This window comes from Alexandromys fortis, unplaced genomic scaffold, assembly GCF_014885135.2.
Source record: "Alexandromys fortis isolate MF-2015 unplaced genomic scaffold, M_Fortis_MF-2015_v1.1 scaffold_239, whole genome shotgun sequence".
NCBI lineage: Eukaryota > Metazoa > Chordata > Mammalia > Rodentia > Cricetidae > Alexandromys > Alexandromys fortis.
Genome location: NW_026068120.1, coordinates 902,329 through 918,702, shown reverse-complemented (window position 1 = coordinate 918,702; position 16,374 = coordinate 902,329). Strand labels below are relative to the sequence as shown.

The 16,374-nt window shown below is 40.6% G+C and overlaps 1 protein-coding gene and 1 non-coding gene across 2 annotated transcripts in view; both read left to right on the top strand.

The window, feature by feature from the left end:
* The first annotated feature begins 1,607 nt into the window (after positions 1-1,607).
* LOC126490316 (U6 spliceosomal RNA) lies at positions 1,608-1,711 on the top strand. The gene has a single exon (XR_007589168.1). It is a non-coding gene; the product is annotated as a U6 spliceosomal RNA (small nuclear RNA).
* Positions 1,712-4,713: 3,002 nt separating this feature from the next.
* The window catches only part of Ube2v2 (ubiquitin conjugating enzyme E2 V2), a 30,281-nt gene continuing 18,620 nt past the window's right edge, over positions 4,714-16,374 (top strand). The window contains exon 1 of the mRNA XM_050125160.1: positions 4,714-4,772. Within this exon, the coding sequence (XP_049981117.1) occupies positions 4,757-4,772 (16 nt within the window). The 5' untranslated portion in view covers positions 4,714-4,756. The remainder of the gene's footprint in view (positions 4,773-16,374) is intronic.

Here is a 16,374-nt window from a genome sequence, read left to right as displayed (position 1 = left end):
CTCACAACCATCTGTAATGAGGTCTGGTGCTCTCTTCTGGCCTGCAGACATACACACAGACAGAATATTGTATACATAATAAATAAATAAATATTTAATCAAGTATATCTATATACATAATTGATATATATGATATATTTGGTAAATAAGGTTTATAAATTTCTAAGGTATAACAAGGTCAACAGTAATTGACTTGGAGATGTTTATCTAGTTTCCACCTTTGCTAACCTTGGTAAACTTTAGGCATTTGGTTGCTTTTAAGTTTTATTTTGATGCTAAAGGATTTTTTTCTGAAGCATGAAGATAATTTTATTAGAGTTTAAAAGGAAAATGGTCAGGCAGGCAAGCAGTAAAGCAGCTGCCTGGAGGGGAGAAGGAAAAAGCTGGGTATTTGAACTGACATGGAGGTTAGACACATGGCTGGCAAGAGGCCATGGGGCAAGGGGAAGAGAAGCTTTAGAGAAAATGAAAGGAAGTGCAAAATATTGGGCAGGGGGAGCCCGAAATGTTAGGGAAAACATACTCAGAAATGAGAAGAAAAGGTAAAATTACAAATGGGAGACTTACACTCCAGTATGGCTTTGGCCCTTAAGCCTCCGCAGTTGGGGGAGCATGGTAGGGGTGCAGTAATACAGTATCTCTTTAAAGGACTAATTATTCTGCCTATCTCTTTAACGTGGATTAAGCTGAGCCTACCTTTCAAGGCGTAGTCCTTTAGCCAAAGAGACCGAACCAGTCTAGTTGCAATGTTAACTCTCCACCCCCTAGAGATGATGCTGAAGGGTTTTTAATTAATCTTCAACTCTAATTTTTAAGACTCAAACTTAACAAAGATAAAATTGTAAAGTCTTAATCTTTTAAAAAATACTAACTCAAAAACTGTTACATAACTCATTTAGTAACAAGCTTTATTCAACTCCTGTATGTGTTTGCAAGTTTAAGCCTAAAGCAAGTAACTGAAAACAAAGTTTTTTTAACTTTGTCATTTATTCTGGGAGAATGAATGCACTTCCAGTTGTAGCAGTGTTGTAGCAACAGCTATTTCTTCAAGTTACTTATTTGTGCCTTTAGGATGTGCCCAGGCCTGATCACATATATACCCCTTCAATTCGATGAAGGATCACTGTTGTGCACATCCAATTGTATGATATTATGGGTCAGATAATGCCTACCTCATGATGGAAGTGCAGGTTGTATAAGAACTGGCCTGGTTTCGAGACCAGCCTGGTCTACAAGAGCTAGTTCCAGGACAGGCTCCAAAGCCACAGAGAAACCCTGTCTCGAAAAACAAAAAAACAAAAACAAAAACAAACAAACAAACAAAAAGAACTGGCCCGGTGTCAAGTACTCAGTTTACTCTAAGGGTAAGAGCTGTCTCATGTCTACAAATGGCAGTCTATGTGTCTTTCCAAATTCCCATGGGTCTCTGCTGTGTTTCACATGCAGATTCTTTTAAATGTTGTAAACAGTGTCCCTATCTGTCACAGATACCTCAAGTTCCATCAGTTCTGCCGAATCTTATGGCCCAAGTGGCACAGCTTGTATAGTAGACTGGACTTGTTACAGAGCATTATCCTGTTCTGGACCCAACTCACAACTAGTGTCTTGTGCTCAGGTCAGCGGCACATATACTAAAATTGGAATGACACAGAGAGTAGCATGGCCCCCGAGCAAGGATGACACACAAATTTGTGAAGGGTCCATATTTTTAAACATTTTCATCTCTCTTAGATAAATCTCTTAGATAAATCTTATTTTACCTTTAATGCATAAAATCCATCTGTTGATTTGTTTCCCTTATGTGTAAGTAAACCAGAATGAGCAAGACTGCTTTGAGTTATTCTCTGACAATACACTTTCAGCTTAAGAACAAGACTGATTGATGGTCGGTCAAGCTTAGTTTGCTACTTATATTAATCATTTGTTCATTCATTGGATTGATGTATTCATATATATCTTCAACAATTAACACAATAAGTTATTTTTAAGCTAGGCACTTTACCAATAACTGGCAATATGAAAAATACTAAAAATTTAAACTCTGATAAACTCATATATCATTCTTTCCTCTGCATTATTCTGGCTTAGGGTATCATTGATTTCCTGGTACTGACAATAAGAAAAATGTGGAATGTGTACACAGCTTTTCTTATACATTCTATATCTGCAACACAATAATTAATTATTAATTAGCTTGATATAAAAGTTAATACAAATTCTTTGAAGTTCCCTATGTTTTTGCCTTATTCTATAAAGCCTACCTATTTAGTTAGGATTGTCTGCATCCTTTGAAAAAATACCGCCACCTGTTTTTGTCTTTTCCCGTGGGGCTCAGGCATTTATGTATAGAGGAAAAGCATATATGTATAAGATGCAGAGTGATTGCATCAACCAATGTTGATGGATGGTTTCAAGGGTACAATCTCTCCATTCACACCACCACACCACTCAGGACCGATGCACATATGAACTCACAGAGACTGTGGTAACACACTCATGGCCTGGAAAGATCCAAGCTCTGAGAGGGGAAAATGGGCATGGGCTCCCACCCTTAACCAAGAAGCTACCTGTAACGGATACCTGCTCTAAAAAACCTATTTGCTTTTTTCCAGTGGAGTCTCAATGGGCATATTAACCACACTTCGGGTTAAACCCCATGCCTAGAAGTAGTATGGCAACACAAATCCAAAGCTACAGAGAAACCCTGTCTCAAAAAACAAAACAAAACAAAAACAAAGCAACACAAATCAAATCCAAAAGTTGATTTTGTAGAGTTTTTGTCTCATATTGCTTTGTATGGGATTTTTTTTCTGTTTTATTGAGTTTTTGCTTGTATATTTTAGTTTCTGTTTTTGTAGGGTATTTTTGTGTGTGTGTGTGTTTCTTTTATTTTGTTAGTTTGTATTTTTTGTTTGTTTATTGCTTTGTTTTCTGAGACAGGGTTTCTCTGTACAGCATTGCTGTCCAGGAACTCACTGTGTTAACTAGGCTGGTCTGTGTCCTCTAAGTGATGTGATTAAAATCTTGCCCCACACCCGGCTTGTTTGTTTGTTTGTTTTTGAGACTGGGTTTCTCCACATAGCTCTGGCTGTCTTGGAACTCCTTCTGTAGACCAGGCTGGTTTCGAACCCACAGAGATCCACCTGCCTCTGCCTCCTGAGTGTTGGGATTAAAGGCATGAGTCACTACTGCCTGCCTGACAAAATTTTTTTTTAAATATTTTTATTTATTTATTATGTATACAATTTCTGTCTACATGTATGCCTACAGGCCAGAAGAGGGCACCAGACCTCATTACAGATGGTTGTGAGCCACCATGTGGTTGCTGGGAATTGAACTCAGGACCTTTGGAAGAGCAGACAGTGCTCTTAACCGCTGAGCCATCTCTCCAGCCCCGTGACAAAAATTTTTTAATTAAGGAAAAGATGGTTGGTTACTACTATAACATTTCTGTCAGTATTGCTGCAGCAGGTATATATTGCAGGCAGATCATTATTGTAAGTTGCAGTGTTCATAACTGGGTGAGATTGATAGTTAACTTTATTTTCTGGTAGCCTTTCTGGTACCTTATACCACTGTAAATTCTAGTTAATAGACATGAAACATCTAGTTGAGCACCAACTGGATTTTTCCCTGTTTAATTATATAAACAAGTGATATGTTCAGCAATAGGGTTTACTGTCAGGTTGTCAAGGGTAACCAAGAGCATTGTGAGTAGCCTATATTATTTGCCTATGTGGGGTATCTATTGTACCTAACTTCGGATATTGTAAAGAGACTTTTAGAGTACGGAATTTTTAAAGACTTTTAAAGTTGTACTGTATTTTATATTATGATTTATGGCATCTTGGAGGACAGATAAGAAAGGAAAGTTATGGTTTAACTGTGATGTGTTTGTCAAGTTGTCAAGGAGTGAACTCGTGTTGACTAATGTTGATTGTCAAACTAACACAAATGGGAGATGCAATCCCAGTTTAAAGATTGCCTAATTCAGATGGGCCTGTGGGCAAGCCTGTGGGGCAGTTCCTTAATTGTTAGTTGATGTAGGAGGTCCCAGCTCGGTATAGGTAGTACCAACCTTAGGTAAGTGGGCCTGAGCCTGTAAATGAGGTAGGTGAACATAAGCTTGGAAGGAAGCTCTAAGCAGTGTTTCCCCATCTCTTTCTGATTTAAGCTCTTGCCTTGGGTCTCTGCCCTGGCTTCCCTTACTGATGACTATAACGTATAAACTAAAGTTCCTAAGTTGTTCCTTAAGCTGCTTTTGGTTATGATGTCATCAGAGCAACACTACAGCCCAAGTGTAACATGGCGGGCCTGCACTAGCGTGACTCCGACTCTTTGGAATATTGTTTTTCAAGACAGTTAATACCCATATTTTATGTTGGTTCTTAATAAAACGCTTGGTGTGCTGTAACTACTACCGTTTGTCTAGACATTGTTTCAATATTTAATACAAAGATTCATTGGAGGAGTCCCCCTTGATTATTAGACAGTATTAGAGCGCACAGATTTTTAAAAGGCTTTTTAAGCTCTTGCGAAAGGTTGTCTTCGTCTCCTAACCCCTCCCGAGGTTTTTCTTCGGCGTTTATTGTAGAATTAAGTGTCCCAGCAATCAGCAAAGGCAAAATCCGCCCGGGTGCAAAGGAACCCAGGAGCGTCCCCACTTGCGGGTGTCCTCTGTGACGTAGAGCCGAGCGCTGACGGAAGTGACGCGCGACGTCCTGCGTGCAGCGGCTGCGTCTGGTAGCAGGAGAAGATGGCGGTCTCCACAGGTCGGTTCCTAGCCCCTGTCCGTCGCGCTGTCGCTGCTGACTGTTCGGTCGACCGCGCGGGGCTGCGGATGCGCAGTGCGGAGGGGCACGCGGGACGCGGCGGGGGAGGGCGGGTGGCGGGGAGGTCGGGCCGCGTGTCCGAGCCCACGGGGACGGCAAACCTGCGCGCCCACTGCCCGCGGCGCCCTGCGGGAGCCCCGACTCAGCAGGCCGCCGCCGCCTCTGCCGCGCCGGGGTGGGCTGTGCCGGGGCGGCCCGGCCTGGCGGGTGTCCCTGCACGTCCGCGAGGCATCCTGGATGGCGCTGGGGGTCTCGGCTGAGATCCCACCAGACACGTGCGGGAGGACAGGACTAACAGGGAGGACGGCCGCTGTTTGAATGAGGGAGCGATGATTACGCTTAGCCGGCAAAATGTGTGCTCTGTTTTTTATTTAAGCGAAAAACTACAGTACCCTGCGCAAGACGAATGCCAATTGCAGAGCAGTTGCTGCTTAGCTTGAGGGTTCGATTCCCATTTACAATGTTCGGTTTCCCATTTAGGAAATTGTAATTTAAGTGTTGATGGGGCTTAGATTTGACGACTTAAAAATGTTAAGTTAAACCAGGTATAAGTGTGGAGTTTTAGCATTTAAAGATGATGGCTCATAAGATTTGTATTTTCTGGTTTTTGTTGAATGTAGGTTGTAGAAATGGAAGCGGTTGAGAGGCTGTTGGGATTGTTACATTACCTGTATATACATTTTTCACAGTGATTAACTCTTACCTTCATTGTGTGTAAGTGTCATAGACAGTAAATTCTTCAGCAGTTTTACCTCGGGGAAGTAAATCAGTCTTCTGGCCAGAGCTGACTTAGACCAAGGATTATTTTTAACGTGACATTTTAATGCTCTAACTCAGATTTCTTTACTCCTTATTAGAAATGTATGTTTTTATGAACCGAACCATGATTTTTTAAGAGTTGTGCTCAATACTTCAAAATTTAAGTAATAAAATGGTGCATTGTATATGAAAAAAATGTCTGTGATTGCATTTGTTTATTGAAACACAGTTAATACTACTCTTATCAAAGAATGTTCATTATTTTGAAAAGACCAGCAATTATATTTATGAATGGCACAGAACCTTGTGTTAAACTGTTTTGTTCTTGGAAATTGAATGTGTACTATAAATAAGCTTTCGATTATTCATGTCTTTATTGCATATTTGATACCTGTATCCTGTTTGTCATTTTCACTGCTTTTAGACCAATGAAGTGGGAAAGCTTTGGTATAATTAAAATACATTTTAGAAAATTGGACTTATTTATATTTTTGAGTCAGGGTCTCATGTAGCCAAGCTTGCCTTCTTCCAAACAAAGTTTGGAGGAAAATGATTCAAATTGGACTGAGGATTTCTGTTGAGAAGATTTTGAAACCAAGGAAGTAAAAGCTTATATATAACTGGTACTCTCTTCTTCATGAGTACCTGGAGTATTCGTCAAAGGATGACCTTTATTCTGTTTTAGTCTAGATAATGACTTTCGTCTATTCCTCCCTAGATGAATCCATCTTTTACACACTCACTTCTCATATGGAAGTGGGTCTGCAGTTTCCCCATTCCTTTCCCTGTGCGCCAGGAGGAGTTCATAAAACTTAGCTTAAACATTACTTCAAGGGAAAGGATGTTTATTAATATTTAGTATCTGTAAAATTCATTTGATTCAGTTACTGTAATTTACTGTGTAAAAGAAATTTCTGTGTGCTCTGTGGTGGTGTTTCTACCTATAGTCCCAGCACTGATGTAGGATTGTGAGTTCCTGATGCGCCTGGCCTGCATAATGAATTCATTAGCTTGAGCTAGATAGTAAAGTCCGCCTCAAAAGGAAACAAAACCCAAATACACTGCTGTAGTAGTTTTTAGATTTACAAAAAAATTGTGATGATAGTGAGGTGGGCATATCTCCCTTTGATTGCTTAGTGTAACACATTTGTCAAAATTAATGATCCAGTATATCAACATGTTGTAAGCCCATACCATATTCCCAGTTTTTAGACTAAGTCGCCTTTTGGTATTAAGTACCCAATTTAGCTATCACATTACATAGTAACATGAAATATTAAAAGCAATTCCTTAGATTGTGTTAGTATTGTGATGGTACTGTAGTTTTTTTGAATGAAGATGTATGGGAGACTTAGGGGTAAAAATGAAATTTTACCTTTGTGTAGGTCTGTGTAAGGAAAGGAAACAAAGAAAAATATTCTTCTCAGAAGTGGTCAGAGGTGTGTATACTGAAAGACTGATGTGGCAGTATTCTGATTTTCTTACTGCTCTAGACCTCTGTGCTCTTTAGCCGTGCCACTTAGTCACGAAGTCTTGTTTTCCTGATGTGTGTATGCCAGTGCTCACAAGTAGTACTGGGAGAAAATGACTTGAGCCTCAGAACTGTGTGATGGAAGAGTTGAACTCTATGTATTTCCATCCTGAAACTTTGACTACTGGCTTAGTAGATTTTTCTTGATGTTCTTGATATACATATATTCTTGATAAACTCTTGATACTGTGATCAAATAATATAGCCCCAACATACAGACAATCCTTTCTGTACAGAGTGGTTTGGGGAAGTAAAATGGCAGTGAGATTTGTTTGTAACAATTAGTTAAGTGAAAAGGATATTCTGAAATCTTTAAGACATTAAAAACTCTGGTTAACTACAAATGTGAGGATAGCAGTAAAATTAATAGCTTAACTTAGACATATATTAAAGACATTACAGTTTTCATTTTCTGATGAAACACTTGCCAAATGTAGTTTGAATACCACTCTTTTCTTCGAATTACATAAGTTTGGATACAGAACAAGGAGCTTCTTTCTCAAGATTTGGTGAATAGGTGAATACTTGTAAATTTTATTACCTAGCAGTATTTTACCCTTTGTCTCCTCAGTGTTTTTAACTGTGTCAGAGATTGCTGTATGGAGGTTTTCAGTACTATGGCATTGTCCTTTGGATTTTGTTGGTACTGGGATTGAATCTAGGGGTTGTGCTCTATTCCCAGCCCTATTTTGATTTTTTTTTTCATTTGATACAGGGTACTGCTGCTTAGTTGTCTAATAAACAGTCCTTGAGCTTGTGATTCTTCCGTCTAAACCTTCTGAGTAGCTGAGGTTACAGGCTGGTAGCACCAAAACCATTTGAAATCATTCTTTTCTTATAACTAATTGTTCCATTTATGTGGATGAAAATTTTTTTTTAAAGATTTATTATGTATACAACATTCTGCCTCCTTGTATGCTCACATTCCAGAAGAGGGCACCAGATCTCTCATTACAGATGGTTGTGAGCCACCATGTGGGTGCTGGGAATTGAACTCAGGATCTCTGGAAGAGCCAGTGCTCTCAACCTCCAAGCCATCTCTCTAGCCCCGGATGAAGTATTTTGGAAGACGGAGGCCGGAGAATCAGAATCTTAAGGTCATCCATCCTTGGCTGGAGGTGGAGACTGCTCATACACTTGGCTACATCATTGTTTGTTTGTTTTGCGTGTGTATGTGTATACGTGCATGCATCATTGGGTACATGAACCCCTCCCTGTCTTATAAACCAAAACAAAGGACTGGGAAGAATCTCAATCAGTGTGGTGTCTTAGGGGGAAGCATGGGGACCTTAGTTACGAACTCCAGAACCCACATACAGTTGGAGGGTGCAGGTAGTGTTCATCTGTAACCCAGTGTTTGGGGTGGTGTGGGCCAGACAGGTGGATTTCTAGAGCTTATTGTCCAGCTACTTTAACTAATCAGTAAACTTCAAGTTTCATGGGAAAAACTATCTCAAAGAGTGAAGAAGATGTTGAGGAAGACATTTGATGTTGACCTCTGGCCTCCACATATACACACCATGTCCTTGATGTAATGATAGCATAGTATGGTGGAGGAAGTTTGGAGTAGTTGGGGGTCAGTGTTATTTACACTGTGCTAATGGAAATTTATGCAAATGAGAACCATTCATACCAAGTTACCTAACTGTGAAAACATTCACTTAGTAATTAATTTGGGAACTCTTTAACATAAAACTTCAAAGTAGATAGAAAACGTGTTGACTGAATAATAAGATTCATTGCTTGAGAACTGATGTAGAGTGAGTCTGAATGATGGAAGATAGGCTGTCCGACCAGGTTTGGGAGTAGTGTATTGTTTACAGAGTTGTACTTCTTTTGTCTGAGAATAAAGACATTTGCAGTTTAAGTTGGAACCTTACAAAGCTTCAGGCTACAGAAGAGAAATCTGGACCTTAAGGTCTTCCACATGTTGAATAATAGTTGTAATAGACAGTACATTATGACTCCGCTATCTTCTGAGCCATTTATTTTGTAGATGAGCAGTAGAACTCTAGGCATGAAATGACTTTGTTGACATTATTTAGATGAATAACCCAGCCATAAGGCCAAACTTGAGTTATGGAATATAGGATGAGTAATACATAAACTTTGTTAGTAGCTCTTTTATTGACATCATTTTGTTAATAGTCTCTTGAGCACAGATTCTTTCATCGTTTTAGTACCACTCTGGTTTATTTGTGCATAGTGATGCGAAACCAGGTGTGATGACTAATGCCTGGAGTCCTGCACTTGAAGCAAGAGAATTACTGTAAATTTGAGGACAGCCTGTGCTACATAGTTTCTGTTCAGACTAGGCAAAAGAGTCCAACTAAAAACATGGGGGGGGGATGGATGGAAAACTAGTGATGTTGTTATTTCATGAAGATAAAGATTTTTATTATGATATAGGTTAAAGACATTGCATATTATTAAAAGTGTCATCCTTTATGGGATGAAATGATGTATTTAATTTAAAATTTTTAAAAAATAGCAGATTAGTTGGCTCAGTGGTTAAGAGCACTTGCTTGTTGTTAAAGAGGACCCAGGTTTGGTTCCCAGCACTCATGTACTAGCTTATAATCATCAGTGACTCTTTTCTAGGTAATCCCATGTCTTTTTTGACCTCCACAGGTACTAGGCATATGTTTAAGCAAAATGCTTGTGCACATAAAACCTAACTGAAAAGGAAAACTGTTCATAGTGTCTAAATATTGTTTCACATTAACAGATTTTTTTGTAAGATTTTTTGTAAATTTGGCATTTCAGCACAGTACAAATGTAATTGTTTTCATAAGGATGGCTATAAATTATTTTCTTTTTGAAGTTATTTTGAGGGAAGGAGGGAAAAGAAGCATTGGTAATGCTGTGAATGGTTGATACAGAGTCATCTTTTTTTTTTTTTTTTTTTTTTTTTTTTTGGTTTTTCGAGACAGGGTTTCTCTGTGGCTTTGGAGCCTGCCCTGGAACTAGCTCTTGTAGACCAGGCTGGCCTCGAACTCACAGAGATCCGCCTGCCTCTGCCTCTAAAAAGATAAAGTCATCTTTATAGTGGGTCTAGGCCTAGTCTGATTTGTTAAGTCTTAAACCTTTCTTTATCCTATCTATTACTCGTAAAGTGGCCCTTTTTGGTGTGTGGGTGTGCTGCTGGGGATTGAACCCAAATACTTGTGAGTGCTAGGGAAATGCTCTGCTGAGCTATATTCTCCCCACCCCCAAACTTACCCATTTTCCCAAATAGGCCTTTAGACAAGACCGGTGTCTTAGTTACTGTGTTCTTGCAACCATGGCAAAGGCAACTTGTAGGAGAAAGAGTTTCTTTGGGGCTTATGGTTTCAGGGGATTAGAGCTTGTGACCACCACGACACCAGATAGTCAGGTGTAGCGCTAGACCTGTAGCTGAGAGCTAGTGTCTTGTGAGAGACAGCCTTGGGCAGGACAAGCACAGTGGGCACGGTGTGAATCTTAAGACTCAGGCACTTTCCCAGCCATAAATTTCCTCCATCAAGGTCATACCTAATTCCAAACAGTTCCACCAACTGGGGACCAAGTATTCATATGTGCCTTTGGGGATCATTCTCACTTAAACTGCCCTATTCCACTTCCTGTCCCTATAAGCTTGTAACTCCATTAAAATGCAAAATGCATTTAATTCCACTTAAAAAGTTTCATAATCTTTTATAGTCTCAACACAGTTTAAAAGTCCAAAGTCTTAAACTCAAGTCAATCTTCTAATTGTAGCCCCATATAAAATCAAAAAGCAAATGAATACTTCAGCATACAATGACACCGAATGTACATACCAGTGAGGAAGAACTGGACCAAAGCAAGACTTAAAACCAGCTGGGCAAACTCCAGATCTCGTAGCTCCCTGTATAGTGTTAGGGTGCTTAGATGACTCTGCCCTTCCAGCTTTGCTGTCGGCAACACACTCTCTCTCCTGTGTCTGTTCCACTGTCTGCAGTTCCCTTGGGAGACATCCCATGGTTCTGGCATCTTCCCTTGGAAAGGTCTCTAACAAGTCTAGGCTTCATTTTCACAGCGTCACACAATGGCCTTTCGGGGGCTCCTCTGCCACACCTGGCTTCAGAGGCTCTTCTTAACCCCAGAGGAAGATTCCCACAGTCCTTTTCCTCAGTATTCCTCATCACTGTCGAGTCAGAGCAATATGGACAGCACTGCCAGGAGACTACCGGCCTGCTTTGGGGGCCTGGCCCTGGATTTTCAGAGGCTTTCCTTTGTTATCACTTTTTAGGGACAAAAAACTCCCCAGGCCTTTCCTATTTACCAATGGGAAGGTTTGCATTTTATTTCCTAATGTGTTCTTTTCACTTCGGACTGTACATTTTCTTATTTCTTTTCCCTGTGTGCTCTTTTCCATTATGGACCTGCTTTAGTGGTTACTAATAACCACGAGATAGAGTCACTCTTAGGTTGTCTTGAAATCTCTGCTAAGGAAATTAATCCATTACTTTACAATTTAGCCTCAGGCAGGTTCTTAGAACAAGGGTAGAAAGCCACATTCTTTGCCAGTTTATCAAGAATTGTTTCTAGCCTCGTTGCTTCTATTGATCTTCCTCTGGAACCTCACAAGCTGGGTCTTCATGGCCTACACTTCTCTTAGCAGCATTGTCTTCCCAACCGCCTGTTAGGAAGGCCTGCTTAGAGTGATCAAGCATTCTCCTGTCCCAATCCCAAATCTTGCCCATTTATCTAAAAACCTGTCATGACTAAGCTTGTCACAGCATCAGTCCACTCCCTAGTATCAACCTCTGTGCTCCATTTCTGTTTCTGACAAAATACCACACCAAATGTTTAGTTTGGGACTTAAAGTTTCAGAGGGTTAGCCTATGATGGTGGAACAAAGGCTTGCCAGCTGCAACAACAGAAAACTTGTATCTTAATCTGCAAGTTAGAAGCAGAGAGGGCATACAGGGAATATTAGGACTGCTTTGAAGCCCACCCTCAATGACAGACCTCCTCCAACAAGGCCACGCCTCCTAATTTCTTTTCCAAACAATTCCACCAGCTGGGGACCAAATATTCAAACTGATGAGCGAACATACGGGGTCATTCTCATTCGAGCCAGCATAAATCTCAGACTACCACCATATATTAGGTAAGACTAGGAAGATTGAGCAGTAGCTCTGGGACCCTGATACCTAAGAGATTTCCAGATAACCTGTGGGAGAAGCCAGGAAAGCCTGAGTGAACCTGTAAAGAACACGTGAAGAGTGGTGCAGTCCGGAATGAACGTGGATTAGTGATATGCTTGTGGTAAACCACGCCTCAGGGATGACAAAACATGTCTTAGGGTGAATGTCGACAGTTTGTGTAAAAACTAGCAGCTTAGTTTCGTGTGTGTGTGTGTGTGTGTGTGTGTGTGTGTGTGTGTGTAGCCTGCGACTTCTGGCCTCTACAGACTTCCTCCTGAGAATATTTAACTGCTTTCTCTGTGCTAATAATATAAATAAAATAATAAAAATTCTGAGATTCCCAGTTGTGTGTAGTCCATGCCATTCCATCAGAGTGTACATAACCCACCAGTCATGGGCTTTTCTGTATGTGTGTCTGTTCTTAATCCCCTTGTTGCTCCTAATCATGTCCAGAACCAAGCCATGCAGGATGCAGCAGTTACTAAAAACACCATTCTTCTTCATCCTTTGATCAGACAAATCATAAGGATGCTGAAACTTGAGTTCAGTTTTAGGGAGTTATTTTTCTTCCTTAAAACCAACAAAACCCCCCAGAAAAACAGCGTTGCTGAAATGTACTATTTGAATCTTTTTAATGAGTACAGTCTATTGGAGTATAGTGTATTTAGAGGTGTGTGGAGTATTTACAAAAAAGTGATTTACTTAGAGCACTGCCTGTTCTGCCAATCATGACTTCATTTGCTACCCATAACAATGGGCCATGGCCCTTAACAGCTTGCTGACTGCCACATAAGCTTCTGTAAAATTTCACCTGTTTGCTCACTCCACCTTGTGGTATTAAACATGAAATAAAAATGTGACCTGGACCTGAGACTGAGGCCTTCCATGAGCTTTCCTGGTTCTGGTCCATCGGTGACATCGCTTTCACTTTCATTGGTGTGTTTCTTCCAGGGAGGTTTCACAGTGTGCACCGTCATTTCTACATGCCACTTTAAAGCATTTTCCATTGCTTAGGAAGTAATTTTAAACACATTAGCCCTGTCCTACTTCCCAGTGTCTGTCCTAATAGGTTTGCCCCTTTAGTCTTCATATGTGTTCACTTTATTCATTCTGTGTTACTGTTTGGATATGAGTACCCTTCTAAAGGTCTCGTGTTGAAGGCATGGCCCTTGTTTGGCAAATCTAGTAGTTGTGAGTTGTTTGACTTTGTTGTAATCAGTGGATTAACAACGCATTGATGCGTTTATATATTGCTGACAATTTGGGGAGGGGTGGAAAGTAGGAACCTGATTAAGGTTACTGGGATTCTTGTTCCTGGCCTTTCCTCCCTGTTTTTGTTTCATGAAGTCTGTGTGTGAGGTAAGCAGTTTGCCTTCACTGTGCCCTTTCACCCTGATGGCTCTACCCACAGGTCTGAGACCAATGGGGACACCTCAGGAAGGACTTAACTCCTGAAATTGCCCCTAGTTGTTGAGGTAGTTTCCTTTTTTTTTTTTTTTTTTGGTTTTTTTGAGACAGGGTTTCTCTGTAGCTTTGGAGCCTATCCTGGAACTAGCTCTCTTGTAGACCAGGCTGGCCTGCCTTTGCCTCCCAAGTGCTGGGATTAAAGGTGTGTGCCACCACCGCCCGGTGAGGTAGTTTCTTATAGTAATGGAAAACATGCTTTGTGTAATGTGTTAAGGGTCATTTGTATTGCAGTGCATCAATACCTTACTGGTTGAAGAAATGTTGCATATCTATACTATGCATTTTATTTGTCCATTCACTTGCTGATGGACACTTGACTACTTTTAAAAATTTATTGTGGCTATTGGGAATAAGGCTACTGTTAACATTTGTATCTGTTCTGAATGTGCTTTTTTTTTTTTTTTTNCTGTGGCTTTGGAGCCTGTCCTGGAACTAGCTCTGTAGACCAGGCTGGTCTCGAACTCACAGAGATCCGCCTGCCTCTGCCTCCCGAGTGCTGGGATTAAAGGCGTGCGCCACCATCGCCCGGCTGAAATGTGCTTTTTAACTAGAGACTTAGAAGCGGAATTGCTGGGGAATAGTGACAGCTGTTTAACTGTTGGAGGAACTGCTGCCCTGCTCTTACTGTGCTCTGCCAGTTCCGAGGGAACTGACTTTACAGTCTTAGCAGCAGTGGCTGGTGCTCTTGCTTTCTCCACGTGCTCACCAGTACAGTACTTCCTGATGTTTGCTTCCAGCCAGCCTGTGCATGAATGTGGCCTGGTATCTTACTGCTTTGTGTGTTTGAGAATCAGGGTTTGATCATTTGTTACCCCACCTACCAGGCATAGTAGAATTTGTCAGTCCAGGAAACACAACTCACATTCTCTCTCTCTCTCTCAAATAACCAAATGGAGAGTACTCAGATTGGCATCCACAACGCATCTGTGAACAGACTTGTGCTTCCTCTCTCTAGTTCTTACTCAACAGCAGACACTTGGCTTCACAAGGCACCTTGTTTGTCTTTCCCACCACTGATTTGGACCATATAACCCGTTCTCTCTTCTCCTAGAGCATTAGCAGCTACCTCTGTGACTCTGCACTTCTCATAGAGTATGAAGTTTGGATTTGATGAGTTTCTGACATTGGGGGCTGGGAAGGAAATATTCAACTTTATCTTGTCACAGCCAGTCGATCACCTAAGAGGCTCCATGATAAAAGCCTTACTGTGGTTTTGATTGGTATTTCCCTGATGCCTAGTGACGATGAGTATCCTTTTGTATGTTTGTTAGCCATTTATGTGTACTTGAGGAGATTCCATGTTCATCAGTTTTAGTTTCATTTTTAATCTTAAACTTTAAAACACGGTGTCATGTAATCTAAGTTAGCCTTAAATCTAGTATGCAGCTAAGACTGACTTTTAAATCTTTTTGAAATTATTTATCCTTACATGTGTGTGTGTGTGTGTGTGTGTCTGTCTGTCTGTGGGGAGTTGAATTTTCTACTATTATATGGAACTTAGGGATTGAACTTGGGTGTTAGGCTTGGTGGCAAGCACCTTTGTCTTCTGAGCCATTTTGCCAGCTGATCTTGAATTCTTGCTCTCTGGGCTTCACTTACCAAGTGCTTGGATTATAGGCATGTTCTACTGTGGCCAGTTCTTTGACTATTCTTAAATTGGGCTGCTTTTCCTTTTCTTCTCTTTAATTGTTTAGTTTGAGAATTTCTTTATTCTAGATAGCAATTCCTTCTCAGATAATATACTTCGCAAGTATTTCTCCCGTTTTTTGTCACTTGCCTTCACTTGACATAATACATAGATGTAGTAATAGAGAACTACATTTGATTATATTTAAAAAGTACAGTTAGTTTTCAAGTCAACTGTGCAAAGAACATTCCTGCTTGCGTAAGCACTGTGCCTTTTTATGCTAGTGGGACTTACCTCAGTTCTATTGCCACTGCCAAGTCTGCCTTTCAGAGAGCCCACTGGGCCAGCTAGAATGTATTTGAGCTTAGCTTTTTGAATCCCATCCTCCTCCTGTTCTTGTTGCTCCTGTTTCCCTTCTTTTGAGAACTTGAGCTCATGCTTAGGTATCACTTTCTTTTCCTTCTCCTCCTACCACCCATTGCCTCTGCTCTGCTATGGAAGGAGGTACTGACCTCAGGCATCTGGGTTACCCTTCTGTCCCCCGAGGACTCAGGCTTTTGAACTCTTGAGTTCTTGCAGCTGTTCTTTTTTTTTTTTTTTCCGAGACAGGGTTTCTCTGTGGCTTTGGAGCCAGTCCTGGAACCAGCTCTGTAGACCAGGCTGGTCTCGAACTCACAGAGATCCACCTGCCTCTGCCTCCCGAGTGCTGGGATTAAAGGCGTGCGCCACCATCGCCCGTCTCTTGCTGCTATTCTTTTTTTTTATGGGTCAATTTTTTTATTAATATAATAGAAGACATAACAGAAACAAGAAGTATTAAAATACACAATAGGTACCAAGTGCCTGAAAGGAATTTCCTCCTAATTCATTCATAGACAATGAGAGAAAGCAATGTGCCCTAATATTTAATAATTTCCTAGTAAAAATTCAGAATTATGCTGCTTTATGTCAGACATCAGTTTAAAAACTAGTTTTTCATTTTATTTACTCTGATATTAGTCTCAA